The sequence below is a fragment of the Manacus candei genome, unplaced genomic scaffold, assembly GCF_025592945.1.
Source record: "Manacus candei isolate 608988 ecotype Guabito, Panama unplaced genomic scaffold, ASM2559294v1 h1tg000037l, whole genome shotgun sequence".
NCBI lineage: Eukaryota > Metazoa > Chordata > Aves > Passeriformes > Pipridae > Manacus > Manacus candei.
The window spans coordinates 14203101-14226941 of record NW_026138085.1 but is presented as its reverse complement, the minus strand read 5'-3'; the positions used below and the strand labels follow the sequence as shown (position 1 = coordinate 14226941).

The following is a 23841-nucleotide window of genomic DNA, read 5'->3' as shown; positions in this document are numbered from 1 at the left end:
ATGAAAACTCATTCACATCAGTGAAACAAGGACATCAGTTTAAAATCTTACTGTGCATTAGGGCTAACTCAGTAAGCACAAAACCTGAAGTCAGGCTCCTGTGGAGCTGGAACAATTTACTGTTACCACACAAACCTTCTTCAAAGGAAGGAAAAGTCAGGACTGAAATAAAGAGCCAAAATTTGCTTATTGCAGCTACCCTGACAGACAGCCTGAACACTTCCATGGAAGGTTCCCCTCCTACTGCTCAGCAAGTCAACCATACTGTGTCAAATGGATTAAGAGAGTTGGAGTAAGACCAAGAAAACATCAACCTAGACACGGAAGAACAAAAACTACCAAAGTACATTAATGGGTCTTTGAAACTTGTACCATTTCCTTCTCAACTCAGCACCTGAGTTCAGGAGTCACAACTGAGAACCCGGCCTTTTTCTTGTATAATCCTGATGCCTGTGTTTCCCAGTTGCCAAGGTTACTTCATTCGTCAAGCAATTAGAAATCAAGCTCCACAGAAATATGCATTTGAAGACTTCAGAACGATCTCCTTACTATGGCAAGGGCTTAAATATGCCACAATTCCGTGGCACACTGTATTCCTCTGCAGCAGTACAGTCCTCCTAAAAACCTTATCACAAAAATCTTCATCTTTAATGACCCAGAACAATATTTAAAATAGGAAATGCTACTTTTCAAACCTCAACTAAAAAGATTATCTATAAATACTTAACACTGAAAGCATCAGACAAGTTTCCAAGGACTAACTAGCCAGCTGATTAACAGAAAACCTGGGAAAAGGTGACTCACAAAAAATACCTATTTAGGATAATACACCACTTCCAACCACGTTTCAGAATGGCAAAAACTGTTACACATTGTAACTAGGTGGCCCTAGTCCTTCAAATCTTTTCTTATGACTAATGAAACAAAGCATTTTTTTTTTAATGTTTCTAGATCTTCTTCAGCCAGTTCAGACTCCTCACCTACAGGCAGGTGGTCAACCAGCCTCATCTGCAAAAGGAGAGTGGCACAGGTTCAGACAGAAAACAGTTTTCAAAAATGAAAATTACTTTATTTTTCACTTTGATACCGATAAGACTACAACTGCTCAACAAGGTAAACATAACAGTTATACAAAACATATGTAATTATTTACAGACTTAACTGTACAAAATAATTTAAAGCTTACAAAAGTTTCATGCAACCTCTGCTGACTGACTGACACAGTCTAGGAAATCTCCTGGAAGAAGCATAAAAGATCTTTGAATTTATTTATTTAATGGTTCAAAGAAAGGATGCTGCAAGGCTTCATCAAGAGTAATTCTTTTGGCTGGGTCATATTCCAGCATCCTGCGAACAAGGTCAAACAGACTTTGATGATCTGTGTCCTGGCAATGCATGAATTCCTGAAAGAAAAGAACAGGAGGTATTTTAGAGAGTTGTTTCACAACTGCAAGTCTAACAGAGCAATAAAAGTGTTGTCTCCTACCTTTAAAGGCTTACAGCGCCTCCTGACATACCGGCCTGCAGAGCTGTGCTCGTCCCAGTCCAACTGGTCATGGTGGAAATAATGCTTCCTGCATGACAAGGAAAATCACATTAAGACAGTGCCAGTGCGCAAAGCAGGCAGATGCTTTTCCAAGTCTTGAAACACCATAAGGTGTGCCTGTGTCTATCTCTGCATTTGGGAGTTAACATTTCTTCTAGTGCAAATTTATAGAGTTTATACAAAAATCAATGTCTAATACTGTTCTGGTGACCATTCCAAACTTGGTTTTTAAAGACCTAAGAACATTCATACTCAGTTACAGCTCGAGAGCCTGACAATTCATACTAAGATCAGAAAAAAGGACTGTCAACTATTTAATTAATCTCCATCTGACACAACTTCTTGCAACAAACTGAGGTAACAAAAAGCCTGTGAGTCCCTTTGTTGATCTTCAGCAGCTCATAGCTAACAATGGCAACTTTACAATTTCTCTTGTAATAGGAAAGTATGAGGCAACTTACCACTTGTATAGTGAACATACCTGGATTTCTTGATCATGTGAGTGGGCAGAGGCCCCAGGATTCTTTCCATCATTGCCAGGTGTTCTTTACTATCATGTGTCTGTGTGAAAAAAGCAATGAATGCACTTAGCACATTTTTCTCCTCTTAGCCACTTGGTAACAACGTTCAACTACAAACAAGATGTTTGCCAGAGTACTGTCCCAGTACCTTTACATGTTACCACCTCAAATTATTAAAAACAGATTATGCAATGCAGATTATACAACACTTTCCACAGCTAAGATGGTCCTTGAACAACAGAGTTTATAAACCAAGTTTTGTAAAAGTGTTTTCTTTACTCTTAGTTCCAGCAGTATGAGAGATTCTACACAGGCTTCTTCAACCAAAATGCCAGAATGGACAATCTTAGACACTCTAAAGGAGATACTTAAACATCTTATTTTTATATGCATGCTGGCTTTACAATCTCATTTATATAATCCTTAAGAAGCCTGTGAGGTTGGTTATGTCTTTTACACTAACAGTTAGGTACATTATTAAGGGATCAAAACCAGTAACCTGTAACAAACACATTCTATTTAACTTTATCTACCCACCTGAAACACTGTAAATCCCAGGTAATACTCAATCAGAATACAGCCAATACTCCACACGTCACATGGCTGTGACCACCCCAGTGCTGCAAAACAGGCAAAGTTCATGGTTTACTTTTCAATACATTCTCAATACCTGTAACCCACAAAGCACATGCCCAGTTTCCACACATTTACTGATGCTGATCTTACCCCTCCACGACTCCCCAAACCTTAGTGGGAGAGAGTGGGAAAGGAACATGTTTGGACTTCTGTTTTTAGCATATTTCTTCTACTGTTTACTCTCAAGAATTACAACACCACCATCTGTTATGGTGATGGTTCCATGACTGGTTATCAGAACCATGAGCAATTCCCCCAGTCTATGAAGTAAGGACATCTGAATGAACTGCAATGAACTGTCAGAAGGTTTAAGATTCTTTACTGACCTAAAATAACCTCAGGTGCTCTATAATGTCTTGTAGACACTAATGTGCTGTGATGCTCATCATCAAAAGTTGCACTTCCAAAATCAACCACTTTGATGTCAGTGTTTTTTAAAGTGCGCTCATCTCGCTTCTGCAAGAAAATCAAAATGCTGTCTTAGTATTTTTTAAAAGCATGCTCAGGCAAAAGGTATTCATCACATTATCTTCAAAGCACTAGCTACCATAAAATGCTAAAAATTAAACCCCTGTTAAAAACCACTTCTTCCAACTACATCAATTCCTATTCAGCTCAATGATCCAAGAAAGAAGAGTGGGTAATAGCTGAGTAAAGACCTTTCCCAGAGTAACAAGAGTTTTTTTCCTCTTTCCTTAACTTTCAAGTTAACTTCAGTTACTTGTTATCTCCATCCTGTTATTTTTTTTTTAAGAGAAGTTCCAATGAAGACAGAAAACAGCACAATTCAAGTTGGGAGAAACAAAGAACAAACTTACCATTTTGGCATTGTACTTCACTATGTAATCAGACTCCACAAACAAGATATTTTCAGGCTTTAAGTCTGTGTGAGTTAGTTTATTATGGTGTAGAACTAGAAGGAAAAAAAGAAAAATATTCCATAATTTATAAAATAACTTCAAAAAGGAAAAACCAAAAACCACTCACATATTTGATAAGGGTATAGAAATTTACTTACAGTTTATGGACTGGCAAATTTGATAAGCCATGTTTCTAATGTCATTAATATGAAATGGCAGAAAGCTGTTTTCCTTAATAAAGTCATAAGTACTAAGTCCCAGTAGCTCAAAAACAATGCAAACATGGCCATGGTGATCAAACCATTCCAGCATCTGGACACAGCGGCTTTAAAGAGAAAACAAAAAAAAGAAAAAAAAATGAAAACACCATTCATTGGATAATTACCTTCCTCAAATCCTTGGTAAATTGACTAATTTTATACTTACAAATTGCTGCTTGGATCCATGTTGTTCAAGTGTTCCAACACCTGTATTTCTGAACGGGCTGCCTCCCGGTATCGACCAACATTTTTCACAATTTTAACTGCTACATGCATTCCTCTCCTTTAAGAGAAAGTAAAGCATCACAAACTGGATCAATTATTGCTAAATACCCACGACTCCAAAGCAGCTTGATTTTAATAAGCGAAACACAGGAAGATTAAAGGTCATGGAGAATTATGAACTGGATTAGGGGAATTTGACTTAAGCACGCTGCACTCAACCAGAACAGGTTTTATGAAAAATAAATGTAATACTGAGCTTTCCTTTCTCAAATACTCATTGTATATGCTACACTAACTACTTCCCAGTGTTCTTATCTCATCTAAAGCAGAATAAACATCAGGAATCCACCTGCAAAACAATGAAAAATATTCAAAAAGTTCTAATTTGAGCAAAAGTATGACTTTTTCTCCTGCAACTTGCACAACTTGTTCTAGTTCTTTCCCATTGCTCCTATGAAATCAGGGCAATTGAGTAACTTCTGAAGTTTAGGTTATGAGTATTTCATACCAGTGAAAGTTGCCCTGAATTGACTGTAAAAATTCCAACTGTAAGGTTATTACTTAAATGGAACACAGACAGACACAGGTCATTCTGTGCCATTCACTCTCAGACAAGTTTTAATTGTCTCTGTAGAGCTCTTTAGATTGTAACGACTTCAGAATATTGTCTGCCCTCACACCATGATCTCAAGCTCCACAACACATCTAACTTGTGAAATGGCTGAACAAACAAATCAAATACAGAGGAAAACATATTAAAACCACCTCACAGAACTGCAGACATAAAACATACAGTTAAAATAGCTTAACAACTGTTAGAACATAGAGAACTATTGGAAATACAGCAATTTTCTTCTCCTTCACCAGACATGCCATCACACAGAAGTAATCATTCCATAAAAAAAAAGGACTGGATACTAGATTACTGTTTATTCAAAAAAACTTTTAAAGGATAATTCTGATTATGGAGACTGAGGAAAGCAATTTACAGCTCGACCAATTCCAAGCAACTGCTTTCATTAAAAACTAAATCTACTCAGTATCTCACTGCAACATCTTCTGAAAGTCAGTCTCCCAAACTAATTCCACACTCTTTACCTATTCTAACCTTCTCTAGTTATGGCAGCAGCACTTACAGAATCAACAGAAAAATGTGATGAAGCAAAACATAGTTCTCAGTCACTAAAAAGGGTGCGTGACTTCTACTTAGTAGTTTGCACCCTGTGATTAGACAGTTTGTGCAGAAAAAAAGTTATTAAAGGTTTATTTTTGAAAGAAACCCTCTCCAAACAGATGTTTCCCAAGACAAATGCAGTTAAGGAAGTTTGTTAGAGACAGATTCTCAAAAACTTAAGAGGAAAATCCAAGTATTTCTCCAGATAGCATCTTGTATAAAGTCAATACTATCCTAGAGAGTTCACAGAGTAATAGAAGAAACAAAATACATTTATACAGGCAGAGATGACTGAAGCACCTTAAAAACAACCAGGGACGTGTAGTATCACCTAAAAGTCCTTAACAATTTTAAACCAGGAACAAGCTTAGTTTTCAAAACCAGTATAATTGCTTTTCTTAAATATACTGCATCACTTCATTTGAATTGCTTTCTTTTAAAGAAAATGTCCCTGAGTTTTAATTTCTGATCTAAGAAGTGCCATTTAATTTCTGATCTAAGTAAGAGATTCACTTAAAAAAATAATCAACACTTACATATCATGATCTATGCATTCCACTACTTTTCCAAAAGCTCCTTCTCCTAAAGTCGCAACAATTTCATCTAAAAAGAACAAAGATAAGTTAGAACTATACAACTACTTAAAAGAAGAATGAATATTATTAATGTAGATTTAAAAATGTGCCATTATAAAAGCATAATTACTTTAAATTTCAGCATCTGAATGCATTACTTTATTGGACAGGTGTCATGAAAACAGTTAGCCAAAAAACTATCTCTTGTTCTAATCTCAAGATTCAAGTTCATTTACTAATTGGAACTTCTCGAACACAGTATTTAAATTCTACAGAAAAGAAGATATGCAAAAAAACAAAAAAGCACAAAAAAAACAGAACAAAAAGAGCAATGAAGATTTCTTTAGCCCCCCTCCTCTGACATACTATTCTAAACAGATTTTTTTCTGAAAAGTTTTTTAAAAGTGTTGAAAAATGTTCTATACATCTTGCTCTTAGAACGTCTCCACTTTCACAGATCAGGTGACCCTCCTCATCATCCTCTACACTCCTGGATCTTTTCCTTCGGTGACTCTTCTGGGAACGGCACCAAGATCGTCCAGCCAATCAATATATCAGAGTGAATTCAGGGCAGAATACGCAATTCATTCAGCGGGGAGATATTCAGGCATTCAGTTACACACCAGGCCACGAACAGTTGGCAGGAGCAATTTCAAATTCAGTCCCCAGAAATTCACAGGGCACAGTTTATGTTACAGAAGAAAAACATGGCAAGGAACAGATTTTCAGATAAATACTTAAAGTGATACAAGCAACAGAAAAAAAACAACACAATTTTGTCTCTCAAACAGTGGCTTAATTGAAGACAGATTAAGACTGCAACATTGCTATTTCTAATCCTTTGCTAACAAATAGTGAAAAACAGTATTTATTTGCATATCTAAGCTCTCAGTCAGGTGAAATGTTTCTGTTCTTAAAACATACAGTTCATGTAACTGATTTTACTTCCCTCATGTTTAGAGAGAGAAGAAAAAATACTCTCAAGTCCTTAATTTGCATGGGATAATCTAATACAACTTGCTGTTTCTACTGCAGAAAAGTGACATAAAACACCTGGATCTGCAGATGCATCAGTGGGCATCATGCCAATCATGAGAAATTCAGAGGGCAAGCCTTCAAAGAAGGCAAGCAGCAAACTTCTCCCATCTAAGACATTAGGTGCCATTAGCTGGGCTCACACCTTATCAAAGGTTTTTTGGAATTAGGTGCAGAATTGTTCTTATCAATTTACCAGACATGCACATTCATACTTCCAATTAAGCCTATGTTAAAAAGGCATGTCATGTCAATTACTCTGAGTAACGGGATGGATGGCATCTCAGTCTACCTGGAAAAGCACAGTTCACTATGCTGTAAAACTGCCAACCATACTTTACAATAGGATAGCTACCTGTCTTCAATTTCAATACAACATTTTTCAGATCAATCCCAGCGATTTTGACTACCAACCACCTACATTCCCAGTGTCCAACTTGTACTGATAATAATCCCACCCCCCACCCAACAGTGATACAAAAATCTCAGCTAAGAACATATTCACATGCTCCACAAACGGACTCAAATACAACTCCTTTTTTACTAACATATTTCTTAACGTACTGTGGATCAGGAATTGAAGCTCTAGCACTCACTTAAGAAGTCTATTACCACTAATTCATTAATAATAAAGTTAAAAATTACTCATACCGAATGCGATTGGTGACTGGAGCAATGATGTCTCTTATGCTTCCTTTTATGACTACTTTTCCTGCTCCGACCAGAGGATTTGCTATAGTGGTGATGGTGACTCTTTTCATAGTCTCTGTGATAATGCCTGTGGTCATACACTTCACAGAAGTCATTCCTGTACTCCTCAACATATCTCCGGTCATGATGGTCTCTTTCATTTATGGCTCTATCGTCCAAATAATGACTGAAAATATATTTTAAGTGAATGTTCTCCACTTCAAAAACTTGAGCTTCCAACAAGATAAGTGACTTGAGCTGAGTTACACAGTATCTGTCTTTACAGCAAAAATTGACTCCCTCCCCAAAACCAGTGGAGCTTTTGATGTTACTTTATTAGGAATTTAACAACATTGTCAGTCTCAAATACATAGCAGGCGTCCACAGGAACAATATATGATCTGTCCACAGTTTGCACTCTAAGTAAGAAACTCAGACTGAAAAAGGAGAAACACTTCCTAAAACATACTGACCAACTCCATTACAATCTTAGAAGTCTCACAGTTAGACACTTTCAATATAGAAACATCCCTTTCTACACTTTCAAAGTTCAAAGTGTTAAAGAAAAATAAACCCTAGAGACTAAGAAATGTAGCATCGTTCTTAGTGCTCTGCAGTGAACATTAAAAACTCAGAGATCATCTGGAACATGGATTCTTCTGCACAGGAAACAGACCTTTAAGAAAGCTGCTGAGGCACAGAGTCCCCTTACTGCTGTACACCTACCCTTCCAGCATTTTATAAGAATGAGTATAAACAATTAAACAATTCCATTGGATCTTCTTCTCAAGGGAAAAAACCAGAAAAGCACATCTTTACAGTGAAAGCAGTGTGGGAGAAAACATCAACCACCTCTAAATTAGTTAAGAGAAATTCATACTTACCATTGTATTTAATGATTAAACAAATGTTCTCTTCTTCTTGTTCACATTAAGTAAATTAAAATGCATTCTTTTTACTTGAAACTTAACATTGATTGTATTCAATACCAATATTTAACTGACACCACTGAAACAAACTAGTTACAATTGCTTGTTTTTATTAAAGAACTTCTATTTAATGGGTCAGGTATTATGTTAACAACTACCCATTAAGCTCGTCTCAAGTGAGCCAAACCATAAGGAACTGATGATTCTGAGCACTCAAAAACTCTTATCCTGAAAACATTTATTTTAGGCACAGCAAGAAACATTTGCACTACTCAATTCAGAGTCTTATACCTTTCTGAAATGCGACTGGGTTTATAGTGCTTGCTTTCTTGGCCGCTGCTCTGGGACCTCTTTCTGCGTTTGCGGCTGCTACTGTGCTTCCTCTGATCCCAGCTCCTCCTGTCATCCCACTCAGGACAATGGGATTGCTTTGAATGCCTCATCTCCCACTGGAAAAACAAAACACATCAACAAACACACATGTAGATGCAAGTCAGCTACTGCAGTCTGATCAAATATGACAGAAGTGGAAAGAATCGTTTCCTCAAATAACTCTTGTGCATCAGCCTCCCCCCCTCTATTATTTCAGTTTGGCAGCAGACACAGCTCTGTCAGCCCAACACTAACGCTGTTATGAAACACAAATCAAGATTAAATAGGCCAACTCATCTTCACTTAATAGCTTCAAACATGTCATTAAAGCCCGTTCTAAATAAACTCTCAAGTGACTAAAGAGAATCACTTCCTTAAAGAGCCTTCTATTGGAAAAAAATCCTTCATCTCCAAACATCCTCTCTGACAAAAGCTGGATTTAGCTTTTCATGCTATATGGTGCATAAGTTACTACGTGAAAATTAAGTATATAAAAATCAGTCTAAAAACTTCTCTCACAAAACTCTTCACAGATCCCAAAGCCAAGCCACAATCTTTGAACCCTATTAGCATTCGGGTCTGCGGGTGTTTTACAGTTCAGTTGATGTGCCAAAGACAAAACCCACCAGCTTCTCTTGCTGGATGTTAGGTGGAGGAATTCTTTGTTCAAACAGGTACATGCACAACTGAAAAAAAAAAAAAGTAAAGTAAAACAGTGGTAGAAATAAGGAATATAACAAAACCAATTATTATCTGTTTACTGATCTTTGGCAGGAGTTTTTGGGAAGCAAAATAACCTTACCTATCTATTCCAGTATATTCCAAAGAATTAATTTACACAAGAAAAAGTTTGCATAGTAAATAGTGACACTGAGAACAGCAGTTTAGACACAAAGACAGCAGTACAATAGAAAAAATGATTGTAAATCGTGTGAATTCTGCGAATCTGTGTAAATTTACACAGAACAATGTTGGTTGCCTCTATACAAAAGAGGAGGCATTAAAAAGGAAAGTCCTAGAATATGTAAATGAAAATATCTATTCTGAAAAAAGAAGTTTTCTGATATTTTCACAAGATTTGTGAGAGGTTGGTAGTTTAAAAAATCCACAGCAGACACCTGCACCAATACTTTTTACAGAAATAGGTTTTTAAACTACCAATACAATGTAAATAGAGTGACAAACTCTGCAAAAATGAGTGACTGGCAAACCCTTTGGGTCAGTCATGATCTAAGTCTCAAAAAATCTTATTTACTTATGAAACGTTAACAAAAATTAAAAATAATAATGTGGCAAATGCCAAACCAAAATACTTGAAAAATTAAAACCGACTTGGTGCTTCATTTATATGCTTGAATTTCTTCTCTCCTTACACAGCTCCGAAGTCATTTTCCTCTGTTTTCACCTTATGCAACTCGGGTTCTGAAGCGCACTCAGGTTTCAGTTACTCAACTTTTGACGTGCACGAACACTGAGTTACAGGTGAAGTGAAAATTTTACTTATGAGTGCTTGCTTTCTCATTCCTTCCCCATTGGGTAGAAGGCAGGCTATACTAGGGCTCTGTAGGGCAATAAAATCACCATTAAAGGGTCCTGCAGAGCACGGCTTGGGGGTGGAAGGACAGACATTTGACATGAAAAACTGGAGAAACGGTTTTGCTGAAGATTAACTGCTGCTTAACTACACTCAAATGCTTATGGCATTACTGGAATTAAGATACGAGTTGCAAATTCTGTCCTTAAAGGAGCAAAGGAAACGCGAATGAGGAAGAAATGGTCAGAATCGGTCTGAGTCCATTTTACAGTGAGAGCCACCTTAAGATTTCTGACTATTGTGCTCTCCCCTCTGAATTTATGCGCCGAGGAACTTCACTTATGTAATCCTGACAGCTGCCACGAACATATGCATTCCTGTAGCATATGGATCTAATCCATATCGCAGGCAGTTTTCGCTCCCACATTGTGCCATCAGGTTCCTCAAAAGGGAGCCGCGGCCCGTTTGCAAACGATCCACGCACGCCGAGGCCGCAAAAGCCGCGCCGTGAGCTGCCTACACAGCAATTTTCAAATGCCTCTCCTCCAAAACTTGGCAGGCGGAGGAGGTCAAAGGCTTATCCCTTTGGGATGGCCAAAGTCCGACACCGCCGTCCCTAAAGGGGACACCCCCAACCCCAGCCCTCGGGCATCGAGCCCCTTCCCCGCCGGGCTCCCCCGGGACGGCTCCGGGGCCGGCGGGGGGAGGAAGGGCCGGTGCTGGGCGGGCGCCAGGCACGGAGGGCCCGGTGACGGAGCACCGCCCGCCCCAGCCCCCCGCACAGACTCTCACATGGCTCCTGTGCCGAAGAGTCCCCTCCGCCTCAACATCCCCTCACGCTGCGCTCGGCGCCCCCCGCGCCGCGGAGAAAACGCCAGCACCCACACGCCCTCCTCCCCCCCCACCCCCCCCGCGCCCGCTGCGCTTCCCCGCTGCTTCGCCTCCCTCGCCCCCCCCGCAAACAGAAACGAGAGAGAAGAGAAGCAAAGATGAAAAGCGGACAGGGAACAAGGGTGGCCCTCACCACTCACAGCTGAAAAAGAAGACGAGCGAGCCCCGTGTCCGCCCTGCGCGCACAGACAAAATGGCGACGGTGACGAGCGCGGAGAAGCTGCTTCCTCCTTCTCCCTCGGCCTCGCGGCGTCTGTGCGCCGTGACGTCAGACGCACGGCGTGAGAGTGGGCGGGGCAGGGGGCCCGCGGGGAGGCCCCGCCCCCGCGGCTCTGTCGCTGAGGCGGTGCCGCCGCCATTGCGGGTGCTCTGAGGGAGCGGTGCGGTGTCAGCCCAGCGTGCCTCGGCATCGGCTTTTCACACATCCTCCGTGGGTTTGCGACCCGAATCCATGGAGGGGCTCAAGCGGCACGGCCGAGTTCAGCGGCCACCCCCGAGCTGCGGGGCTGCCCTCTGCCGGTGCCTCGTGAAACGGGTGTAGCAGTGCAGAAGTCACCGTTTAGTCTCAGTCGCCAATTCATTGCTTCTAATGAACCCCCGAAGCGTAACGTTTGAACAGTGTAGAAATCACCAGTTAGTCCCGATCGCCAGTTAATTCTTTCTAATGAAGCTCCCAATCGTAGCGTTTGAGCAGTCCGGTGCCCGGGCAGATTCCACAGTTAGGCCCAGCTTCGTGCTCCCCATCAGGAGACTCTGAGTTGTTCCTGCGTGACACAGTAAAACCCCGATAAAATCGGTTATCTAACCAAGTCTGCAACTCCCAGCTGCCCCCTCCTCTGTGAGGAATTGCTCTGATTCCTGTGCAATTCCTGGTTCACACCTGAACTCGTGTATGGTGGTGAATCTGGTTTAGTCATGTCCTGGCAGAGACAAAATCCATACTCCAAGGAAAGCAAAACTCAGCGCCACAGACCTGAATTTATAATGGACTCTACAGTGGGATTAATCCTGAACTGTACGGTGGAAAAATACTGTTACCAACCCCTCTAGATGTCAGTCAGACAGAGAGTTCAATAAGCCCAAAGAGACTGTTTGCAAGTAAACAAAAGCAAACCCCAAAGCAGGGAAAAGTGGAACTGGAATGCAAGCTTCAAATTTAGCAGCTCACAACGTTTTGTCTGGGGAAAATCACAATCCATGAGGGTTGATGGGTAAATTGAAAAATTCCTGCACTCGGTGACTCTTTCCTAGAATAATTTTAGCAAGTTTTACCTCTAATACAGCAAGATTTTGCAGCTGAAGCAAAATCCAGAATATCTAAGGTGTAGTGTACTTTTTATTGAATGAGTGTCGGTGTCTTTTTAATGTCAGTACCCCAAAACATTAGCAAAAAGTAGTTAAATAAAGACATGCTTTTGCATTTGTGGTTTTAAAATGTTCATTAAAATTTGTTTGCCAGAGAGCTTAAGATAACCATTTAAACCTGGTTTGCACTAGAGTGAAAATCCCGTTTCTCTTTTTTTTTTAATTTATTTTTTTTTTTGTAAGGAGAGAAACTAAGATGTGGGGCATTAACATCTGTTTGTTGCCACCTGTTTTTTAAAAAAACCTCCTTGCCTCATCAATATTGTTGTATACCAGATCTGTTAATGCCAATTATGGCTTTGGTGCCAGTGGTTCACTATTTCTCACTTAGTATCTAAATGATTGATTATTATTCATAAATCTAGTGATAACATCTGCAAAGTGTTAAGAGTTTTCACAGCATCCACTGACACAGCCCCTGTCTGAGGAATTCTCTCAGACTACAAGCAGCAGAAAAAAGACAGAGGCATAAAATTAAATACACAGAGTGAGTGTGCACACGTGAACAGGCAGAAAATATCTGTGTACCTGACACTCGTCAACTGTACCAGATAATTATAGTTTCTCACAGATTTCTTATTCCAAGAGATGTGTCCAGGAAGAATATCTGGATTTCACAGAAAGTTCCTTGCTGAAAAGCTGGTGACAAGCCAGTGGCTGGTATCCCTGGCAGGGCAGAGGAGATGGGATGTGACAGGGTCACACTATCTGCCTTTCTTGCCTCGCTGTCTCTTCTAGGGTTTTACTGGGTTTTACCTTTGCTATTTTTGTATCCCCTTATAAATAGATGACAGGCCCTTTAACAGGGTATAGCAGCTCAGGGACAATTTGGGGAAATTACATTTAATGAAAAAAAAAAGCTAATGCTGAAGAGACTGTCAGAGCTGACTACCTTGAAGCAGGAAAATTTTGGTTCTAGGGTCTTTCGGTTCTCTCCTGTCAAGAAGAAGGATCTTCAGCCTGGAATAGAAGGGGTAGAAGTAACTAATGTTCATTATGAAAATGAAATCAATAGCAGCTGTAAAAATTTATTGGTTTCAGTCAGAGGTTTTCAGCTGACAGTTGAAAGAGGAACAAACCAGAAGTGAAGAATCAGGCCTTTTTGAAGAAGAAAAGCAGTGTATAAAGGCTGCACCCCCTTTATAGCATATATACATAAAGAAATTTCCCTCTGAAGCAAAAGCCTTACAACAGATTTCGTGGAACAGATTGCAAGGCAGTTTCAGCTACTGCTCTTCATGCTGAACAAAACACTCTCAAAAATACCTCTCCAGGCATGCAAAAGGAAAGCAGACTGGGAAGCAGTTAATTTTCCTTCCTGTTCAGGAGGTGGCAGTGGAGACCCAGCAGTGGAGGGATGTCAGCTGGAATTTAAGTGGTGTCTCAGAGAAGGATTGAGTCAGGAGAAATTCTCTGGCCATAACCGGGTCATGTAGCACAAAGTAACAGCCCCTCTAAAAATGGCCATTTTTAAGACAGCAATAACTGAACAGTGTAGAATCAAACTAGAGAAATTTAGCCTTTACAAGACTGGGAAGGAAACTCATGTGACTGCTGTCAACCCTTATGGTGTTTACTTTTGTTTATATGAGATATTTCCTTCTTTAATTAGATTTGCAACACCAAATGCATGCACAGCTTGAGGAAGAAGTAACACACAATGCAACTGTGTTTTAGATTGCTTTGTACAGCAGAATATATTACGATTCAGTGTTACTGTGCTGGTGTGTGAGTGTATGAAAAGATACCTTCAAAACATTTGCTTCAAAATGCAATTTTGTAAGGTCCCTCTTTCAAATGCCTTCCCAGAGTAGGTGATCCATCCTCACAGCAGCTCTTCAGGAGACGTAAATCTCATTTAGTTTTCTCATTGTTTGGATACAAAATTTAAAGCAGGGGTTGACTGCCTTGCCCAAAGCCTCAGAAAAACTCCTCGCCAGAGCCAAAAATTCCTGGCTTTCAGTACTTCCAGTGCTGTGCTTGCTTTCTCTTAATTAAAGATGTATTGGTTTTGTTTTTCATCCCTCTGGTTACCATCAGAGGGTGGCTGATTAGCAGTTGTGTTTTGCCTTTAGTTGTTTATGGATTTCTGCAGTTCCATGGTTTGGTTTTTATACTGACAGAGAGAATTTCTTGGGCCCCCTTGATTGGGTGGGAGCAGCTGTAGCTTTGCTTGGGAGCTCAGGGACAGAGTAATGACAATACTGTCTGTTTATAAGGGACTGAACTGAATGGGGATGGAAAAACCTCCAGGAGCATTTCTAAGATGTCTCAGGGAAAATACATTATTAATTTCACAAATCACTATAACTACTGATCAAGGGAGCCAGTGTCCCAGATTGTTGTGGCATATGTAAATTCAGAGAGATAATAGGAGCTTGGATGGGTGGATCAGCAGAAAGGCAAAGTGAGAACCCACTGACAGTTGTATTTCCACTCCACGAGAGTTTATTTTTGTAAATGAAGTTTTTAATTATTATTTTTAGATTACACCGTAGAATAGGAAAAAAAATGCAAATATTCAGCCAGGTGAAAAAGAACAAGATACGGTTATGGCTTAGGGACACATTTTCCTCCTTAATGAATTATTAGAATTTTTCTTAGAAACGCAGTGGCCCAGAAACTTTGTGTGAGCGTGGGCACTTGTGCCCATTCACATATGCACTGGTGAAAAGTCGTGCCAGATGTGGTGGTTCTCTCTGAGCTGTGAGTGGTGGCAGACGGGAACAGCCCACACTGCCCTCAGCACGGTGACACACTGGCAATGGGAGCACAGTGCCTTGAAGAGCTGGCAGGTCACCACCCAGGCAGGGTTTGTTCTCTGCAGTGGTTTGACTGGTTTGCACTTTGCTAATGCACAGCCCAGCTGGGATCACCTTGGGCTGAGCTGAGCTGATCCACCCCCCTTAATCGCAAGGCTCACAGGGATGGTTGAAAAGTGGACTTTTCTCGCTCTCTGTGGCACAGCTGGGCCTCCTGAGGATTGAAATGTCTCAGCCTAAAAAAGACTTGGGGGCTTGACACGGGGAAGCCCTAAAAAGCCACAGTTTACAGGAAATTCAGCCAGATGACTTAACAGTCCTATTTGGCAAGAGCTCTGGCACCGTGAGTAGGAACACTGTGCTGAGAAAGGAGGTTGCACATCACACTTCCACAGGCTTTGGAGCCAGTGCCACTACTTACATGGACAGAAGTTCTCACTTGGTGACAGCAGGCAGGACCAGGCTGTGCTGAAGCAACTCGGTGTAGATGCCCAGTGTTACATCAAGGAAACCACCACTTATGTCTACAAGAGTTTCACCTCTGAGCCTCTTTATTTAAAAGAATTTTAAGCTACTTGCAAGGATGTCTCTTACTGTACATTGTTACTGAAATGGGTCCCTCATCTCCATAGAAGCTCTCAGCTTATTATTTGTATTGCCCTCAGCAATACAAATATTAAAAGAACATATTTAAACATCACTTGTACCATGGAGTTTTATAGGAACAAACTAAATACACTCAGGTCCAGTCTTAGCTTTTTGCTCTCCTTATGACGAAGTTTCCATTCTGTGACTGCTATTTGGGAAAATGCTTTATTATGGAAACTGAGAATCTCTTTTCCTTCAGTGCAATGTTCTGAATGTGTGAGGGTGAAGAGAGAAGCAGCAAAGTGGAAATGAGGAAGAGCAGAAACCACAGATACATTTCTGCCTACAAACATGTTCATGAATTATTGTGCAGAGTCAGGGACATCTTTGTTTTTTAGAGTTTCAAAGCAACCTGAATTTCTTTGCAGGTTATTATGAAGATTTGCAGCTGTTGAAATCTCTGCTACAAAACTGAAGAACAAAACCCACACAGCCAAGCCGTTTGGTTTTGGTTTTAATTATTATTCTTATTTGACACTCACATTACAAAATTTAGAAACCATAGACAGTTCAGGCAAACTGTTAAAACACAGTATAAATTAGGGGGGGCTTAATATATAAATTCTATACATAGGTAAGTTAGCTGGAACATGACTGACAAAAGGAGTTGATAACAATCTTACCACAACTGTATAAAAAGGCATGGGAATAGGATGGGCACTACCATCATGAATGCAGGTTAAGACATTTTCCACAACAGCTATAAAGCGTAACAATGACCATGCTATGCTCGCAGTGGTTATGTGGGGTACAGAATGCATATTTACCATTAACATTTTGCAAGATCTATGTACAGTCACAAAATCATAACAGCCACTTTCAAGTAGCTTTGCCGTTTCCTGCCTGTGCAATCAATAAATTGTTGGTATTTGTTCTGAGCACTTCGAACAAAGCTACGTGGTTTGGGTGTTATGGATGGGTTAAAAGTTGGACTCAATGATCTTTCCAACCTAAATGATTCTACAATTTTATGATTCTAAGGTAGAGGGATTTCAATTTGACCTGAAAACGCTAATCCTAACATGAAATTGTTTAATTTAATGAAGAAGGTACAGGAAAAGCACAGTTCCTCATTGCTATCACTCACGTAAGTATATACCAGTCTTTTAATCCGTATTTATTTCCTAGCTTGATTCTTTTTCAGAACAAAAGCGATAATTTAGTTCCCATTTTTCTAAGCACAGTTGTAAAAAGGAGTTACACCAGAAGAAATGCTAAACTAAAATTTGGATAGTTTTATGGGGTAATCCTTTGAAAGCACCTGCTTCTCAGGTGACTGAGGACGTGTCATTCAACCTTTGAATTTCTCAATCTGAAAATAAGGACAGTTCTGCTTACCCATTTTTACTCTGTGCTTTTAGGTCTGTGACTAAACAGTTTTCGAATAGCACGTTCCTGGAGTGTAGGTTTCAGACAGCTGATAGTCAGTGTCACTAAAAGTGGAAAAAAACCCTTAAAATCTGATTTTTGACCTTTATAAGATGATGAACACTTGCTAAGAGTTCTGAAACCCAGAGGATAATTTATTTTCCATCTGTGTTGTGTACCAGCAAACGGTGTTTCTACAGACAGACCCCTAAGGGAAGTACTTGCCCATTTGTAAGAATCATATCTTGAAACACTTGAATTTAATAGCCCTGTGTGTGCATCTTTTGCTAAGTTTTAATAATTAGGAGGATTCTATTGGAACAATTCCTTCTGGTTCAAGGAGAGGACAGACAGTAAGTGATAACACAACTGGGGCTGCTACAGAAATACATGTGATGTCAACTGTCCAGACTACAGCCCCCATTTTCTCAACTCTGTTTGCCCATGGGCCAAACATCAACAAACCATCAAACATTTGTTTCAAAAAGACTGGAATTTTAGAAGCATAATTAAATAATGAAAGCAGGGATATAGTACTGACCAGTAACAGTTCACTGAGAAAGTCATGTTTCTCTGAAAGGTAGTTGGACTATGGAATTTTCTGTTCAGAACTCCATTAAATGGGCTTTGCACCTTTTAGAAGGAAGTTTCCTGTACAGACATTTAATTTGTAGGACTCGAGTTCTGAACTTGAAGTCTTTCTGCATTCAAGAAAGCCTGGGAACATTGCTGCACTGCAGTATTAATCTGGGTTGGCAGCTTTAGGGCCACAGGGATGAAAACAGAGAAGGACTCCTATTCTATTATGACAGATCTGGAGTATGATTACAGAGCCTTTGTGTGGCAGAGAGCTAGAAAAATGTTCCTTTGGCATTTTGCAAGAGCTGTTTATGGAGCAAAATACCACTTCTGTGGAGGGAAAGGCACTAAGGGAAAAGGGAACAGCCTAAGCCACTGTGAATTTACAGCACTACAGCCTGTGCCTGGACAAAGAGCAGGGCAGGAAAACCGGGCAGGAGTTACTCATATTCAGCTTTTTTTTCTGTAGCTCAGGCTGTAGCCTGAGTTTCAGAGTCTTGCACCCGTGCAGAGTGTATGAAATACCACCCATACAAGCTATTGGGTCCCCATCTACATCTTGCATAATGTAAAAATGCAGGATGTGATGCCTTTATGAGCATTAGCTTTAATGAAAGTGGTTTTTGAATATCTGAAAATATGCAAAATATGTAAAAAGAATTGTAAAAGAAATGAATACAAAACATATTAAACTCCAGATCAATAACAAATTCTTCACTGTTTCATGTCCACTAAGAAACCTCTTTTAGTTCAAAAGAATTTTCTTTTACTCATTCTGTTGGATGGATAAGGAAGTGTATTAGCCTTTGTCCCAGGTGGACTTGCAAGAACTTTCTACCTTTCAAAAGGGACATGTCCCAGGATCAGAAAGCTAAGAGTGCAGGCTCAGATATGACTTTGTACAGGATCATCTAATCCCCCCTGTGCCTCCATTAGCACACGTGCCACCACACAGACCACAGGTACGTGTGTGCTGTTCCCCAGCCACGCTTCAGTAATGCCCTGCACCAACTACAGAGGAGATTTCACTCAACAGGTAGTGTTAGAAAGGACAAAAGAAGACAGCTTTGGTCCATAGTTGGGCCTCTGAGCAGTAACAAAGGGGCTTTTCCCTGTTTCCTTGTCACTCCCTAATCCCATTCTGCAACTACAACAATGGCAATAATCAGTTCACAATCAAAGGGGTTTTAATTTCCAATGACAGAATCATCTGAGATAGTATGGCTAATTTCTACCAGTCTAAAAAGAGAAAAAGGTTCTTAAAGCCAGAAAGTCAAATTCTGATCTCAGACATGAATCAATCCATTGGATCAGATTTAGTCCTTGAATTTGCTGCTGAAATTTCAACAATGTCAAAGAAAACTTCAGATAAGGCTGGATTTTCTCCCTATTAAGTGCACCTCCCATCTGAGAGTTGCACCTGGCACAGGGACTATACCAGTTGTCGATGCAGTTTAATCCCTATCGATAAGTAAAAACTGTAGTACAGTTAATAATTGCAGGACTGCTCCAAAGCCCAACACAATCAATTGGGGTTTTTCCTCTGGCCCATCGCTGTGCTTGGGATCAGTGTCATTCCATGGAGCACAGTCATTGCTAAGCCAGAGACTGTTAACTGTGTAACATTTTTACCCTGATAATGCATAACAGTATCTTTTCTACTAACATGTCTTCCTGTTGATAACTCCAATTACATATTCAGTAATCTTAGCTCTGTTCTAAACTGGATTTACAGTCATGTGCAAACCAGCACTCATGTGCTTTAAGAAAAGGTGCATAAACTATTGCAATAAACCACAACAAATTAACCAAGATATCAGTAAGGGACAGGCTTGAGCGAGTATCTTATCACCACTGACCACATCATAAAATATTTTCAAGCTGAGAAAAATATCCCCATGCTTCAAATGTTACTTATTTGAAGTGCTTTAGTGTCTGTCCACACTTTGTTAAAGTGAAACCTCAGCAGTTTGCTTCCGGATCTGCACGTTCCCTATCCACATGGGGAGCTTCCAGAGATGTACAACAGGATTGTGTTCACTGCCTAACAGAGGGAATGACGATAGGCTAAGCTCAGGATACTCTGGTGCACAGGATTCTTGTGCGATTTACTCATTTTGAGTTTTGCCCTGAAAATTCAGTCTTTTAAAATACTGCTGTATACCAGAAGCTAAGTTAATGCTTCTGGAAGACTGTACATATTCACATCTTTCTAGCTTAGGGGTTTGATACCAACACTGCAGACCTGCAGGTCTAGTTTTGCTCTGTTCTCTGTGTAGCATTAGTTCAAGCAGCTGTCAGGGAGGTGAATCCTCTCAAAAAAGTGGAATTAGAAAGCCATGACATTACTACTAGTAACTTGTCTAGATATTAGTCTAATGACTACATGCCTTACAGGGGCTTAGTGCTTGGATACCTCTATAGCAAGAAAAATTAATTACTGCACATGGGTTTTTTTCCTCATTTTCATGTAATACTAATACATTTTTGGAAGAAATCTATTCCCCAAATTGTCATGCTTTGTTTTCAGTCAGTTGTACTCGTGCTTCCTGAGCCCTGCTGGTGAAGCAAGGCTGTAACCACTGTCCTGCCAGGAGCTGACACCCTGGCTAGGCCAAACATGAACTAGAAATGCAACCCACAGCTGTAACTTAAGGCTTACATTGTTTCTATTTACATCCAATAGGATTTCAGCTACAAAATTCTGTGAAGATGACCTATGATTCCTGAAGTCCATTTTTTAAAAGCACTGTCTTCTCATTTGAAGTTGTTCTGCACTCTCATCTCCAAGTCATTCTGCAAAGAGCAGTGAGTGTCTCTGGACATCAAATACTACACATTAATCTGCCATGCACCTCTATAAAGCAAGTCACATTACTCCCCAAGAGATGAGGATGTTTAGCACCTCTGAAGAAGACCTTTTAAATGTGTGACTACATAAAGGCTTAAGGATATTTAGTGCTTTTGACAGTCCCACTAAGCCCTTAATACCCACCCAAATCTGACCTTTATGCTTCCATTTTAAGCACTGAGGTTCGAAAGTTTTGGACTATGAAAGTGGTTTAGTGATAAACTTGAGGACATCTAATGTAACTTATACTTACAAAATAGACTGAATTCCTGGAAGGTTCCCCAAAATATAAAGTATTATGATGAGAAATCACATTTTAATTATCTTCAGGGTTTTATAATCTCAGCTGTACCAGACTCTATTGGCTCATTAGAAAAGGAGTGAGGATTTCAATTTTAAGAAGCAGGTTTTAAGAAAAGGCCCATCCACCTACATTGCATCTCAGATCAATAAAAACCCTACATTTCCACTATGAAGTCACACTGTGCCTGTTAAAAAGATGCAGATAGCAAGAAAAAATGACAATTTAGCAAACACATTTAAGCATTAGCATTTTTGTAAATACGTTTATGGTTATTGCTCTGGATTTGTCTGGAATTTAACAGGCTTTTAATGGCTTCATTTTGGAAATGGTTCTGCCTGAAGGAAAGGCTATGTGTGTATGTTCCTCTGTATTGCTCTCAGCTCATGTACAAAAATTGACAAACAGCATATTGACAGTATCAGCAGAACAGTCATCATTCCCTGGCTGAAATGATGTTGTACCATCCTTACACTTAGTTCTTCCATACAAAGCTTGAATAAACACATCAAAGTTTTATGTCCCCCCTGCTTGAATTCATGCACTGATGGACCTGTAGGAAAGGGAGACTCAAAGTTCTGCTTCAAGCCCCTGTGTAAGCAAATGTAGAAGCACCTGCTCAGCTGAGCCAGTGCAGGAGCAGAACATTCCACATGGCCATGATCCAGACTGGCCGGGTTTCCACAGGTCACAACCCAACATCAGAACTGCACTGCAGGCACAACAGACCTGCAGTGTATCACACAGAGCGTGTCTCAGCCTGCTGCCCTCAAACACCAGCTCACCAATGCTCACAGGTCAACAGCTCACTCAGGCATGGGTAACTTGGAGGCCTGGGAGAGGGCAGGAACAGTTCCAGTTTCTTGGCTAAATGCATAGGCCAACACAGCCAGGTTTTGTGATTAGCCTAATTTTTCAAAACACTACAGCCACTTGGAATCACTCTGTACTGAAATAAAACTATTACTGATCTCAAACAAAGGGTTACAACCTTTTGTTGTAGGCAGAGAAAGACTGGAACATCTGAAAAGGCCAGCATCAAGTCAGTAATAAAAATGAAAAGTTCAATATCCTGTGCCATTTAGCTTTCATTTAAGCTTTTTGAGGTCTTTCCTGGGGCAGCTAGAAACATTCCTTCCACACACAAACAATTAGTCTATTGTTAGGGCTTAGTTTTCCATCTAATATAGTACATTATAATTTAATATATCTGTTACAGTAGCACCTTGATTATTGTACAACTTTAAAGACCAGACATAGTCGCTATTTCATATTATCTGTAAGGTAGTGGTGAATGTGGTTTAGATCCTAAAAGTAAAAAAGACAAAAATGGTTATCTGCTCATGAATAGTGCATTCATTCTAGTCTGAAACCCTTTCTCCTTTTAAAGCGTTCCCAAATTCAAAGCAATTACCCCCACCTCCCATCCTCCTGGCATCCAGTTGGAAAATAAACAGTACTGTGTTAATTGGAACCTGATAGAAATGGTAATTGGTTGGTTGTTTTGTTTTGAGTGTGATAAAACCCTCTAAAAGATGCAACTCGGCATCAGTGAATTTAGGGAATACACTATGTACATTAAATAGAGGTAAGTTGAGTCCAGAGTCATTTTCTTCTTCATTCAACTTCAGAAGTGGTGGGGGGGTGTCTTTAAGCAGCACCATCTGCACTCTGTGCCCTCCTCAGACCAGCCAAGATTCACAGTAAGAAAAGCAACAACAGCCATGGGAAGAATAACTGAGCAACAGTCACACTTGAGATTGTTCTCTGCAAACTCCGTGGGGTCTGCGGGACTGTCCCGTGCTGCCGTGGCCTATTTGTGACATACATGTATCCCTAGGAGTGATGTCAGCCTTCATCCCTGCAGCAGTCAGTGCTTTGTTCAACAAGGCTGGGGGACTGCAATTGCAAGGTGAAGTTCTTCTTTCTTCGTTCAGCAATTAACCAGATTGCTGCTGTGTCTGTCTTTTGATTTAATTTTACAAGCCTCAGAGGGTTTAAAGAGCCGCTGCCTGAAGCACCTGCTTCTGAAATACTCGTGTGTATTTTTGCTTTCCTTTTTTACACTCCTCCATTCTCTGCTGCAGTTCCATGATGCTCTGTGCTCCTGGTTTTCCTGCGTTTTCCCTCAGAGGCAAAATTACAGTGATCCTGACGCAGTTTGGGCACAGCCACAAATAGTCTGTTTGTCCTTCCTCTCCGTGTCTCATAGCTAGAAAAGCATCATTGTGCACACAGTCCCGTTGATTTCAGTGGATGAATCCAGTTCATCCATCGTGTTAGGCAGTCAAAAAAACCCAACGAAAAACTCAAACAAAAGAAATTGTCTAAATCCCAAACAGGCATCTTTGGAATCAGTAGTGCAAAATGTTTGCGGATTTCTTTTCCTTGACCTACTGCAATAATCTCTTAATCTTCAAGTCTTTCCTAAAATAGTGGATCTGTAAATTTAAAACATAAGGACAATGAAAAAAAAAGGCAAATGTAAAGTGTTTTGTTGTTTTTTGTTTGTTTTTTTAAATCACTCTCTTCAGATTCTCACTTATATAAAACCATTATACATCTCTTATAAAAGCTGTAAATTGTTGGAAGATCCAGTTAACCTGGGGTATTCCTCATCTACACCAGGCTTTTGCATGGGTACAGCAAGCAGAGGGTATTCTTTAAATGGAGGATAATTTGAGATTACAATGAGCTTTTATCAGGGCAGCCTCAGCTC

General features: G+C 40.2%; 2 protein-coding genes across 9 annotated transcripts in view; both read right to left on the bottom strand.

The window, feature by feature from the left end:
* Positions 1-1047: 1047 nt before the first annotated feature.
* CLK4 (CDC like kinase 4) lies at positions 1048-11545 on the bottom strand. 7 transcript variants are annotated; one of them, XM_051794078.1, is made up of 14 exons: positions 11389-11545; positions 9450-9509; positions 8743-8900; positions 7484-7709; positions 6223-6313; positions 5759-5825; positions 3990-4106; positions 3722-3888; positions 3522-3616; positions 3030-3159; positions 2605-2687; positions 2028-2107; positions 1487-1574; positions 1048-1403 (listed from the first exon to the last, which is right to left on the bottom strand). In XM_051794078.1, exons 2-14 carry the CDS (start codon positions 9501-9503, stop codon positions 1266-1268), a joined length of 1494 nt encoding a protein of 497 aa, XP_051650038.1. In that variant the 5' UTR covers positions 9504-9509; positions 11389-11545; the 3' UTR covers positions 1048-1265. The 7 variants fall into 7 exon arrangements, with proteins under 7 accessions (XP_051650038.1, XP_051650040.1, XP_051650039.1 ...); XM_051794080.1 differs by having other exon boundaries at positions 11382-11511; XM_051794079.1 differs by lacking the exon at positions 9450-9509 and having other exon boundaries at positions 11389-11513.
* Positions 11546-16469: 4924 nt separating this feature from the next.
* RASGEF1C (RasGEF domain family member 1C) overlaps positions 16470-23841 on the bottom strand; it is a 71644-nt gene continuing 64272 nt past the window's right edge. For both annotated transcript variants that reach the window (XM_051793510.1, XM_051793509.1), the window contains one exon: positions 16470-23563. In XM_051793510.1, coding sequence (XP_051649470.1) covers positions 23539-23563 — 25 coding nt within the window. In that variant the 3' untranslated portion in view covers positions 16470-23538. The remainder of the gene's footprint in view (positions 23564-23841) is intronic.

What these genes read in the sequence shown, in the direction of transcription:
- CLK4 (XM_051794078.1), bottom strand. Translation starts at nt 9,503, where the DNA reads ATGTACCTGTTTGAACAAAGAATTCCTCCACCTAACATCCAGCAAGAG. An exon ending in CCAGTCACCAATCGCATTCG is followed by an intron (nt 6,314 to 7,483) that starts GTATGAGTAATT and finishes TGCCGTTCCCAG; the next exon opens with AAGAGTCACCGAAGGAAAAG. An exon ending in AGACGTTCTAAGAGCAAGAT is followed by an intron (nt 5,826 to 6,222) that starts GTATAGAACATT and finishes TGTTCTTTTTAG; the next exon opens with ATGAAATTGTTGCGACTTTA.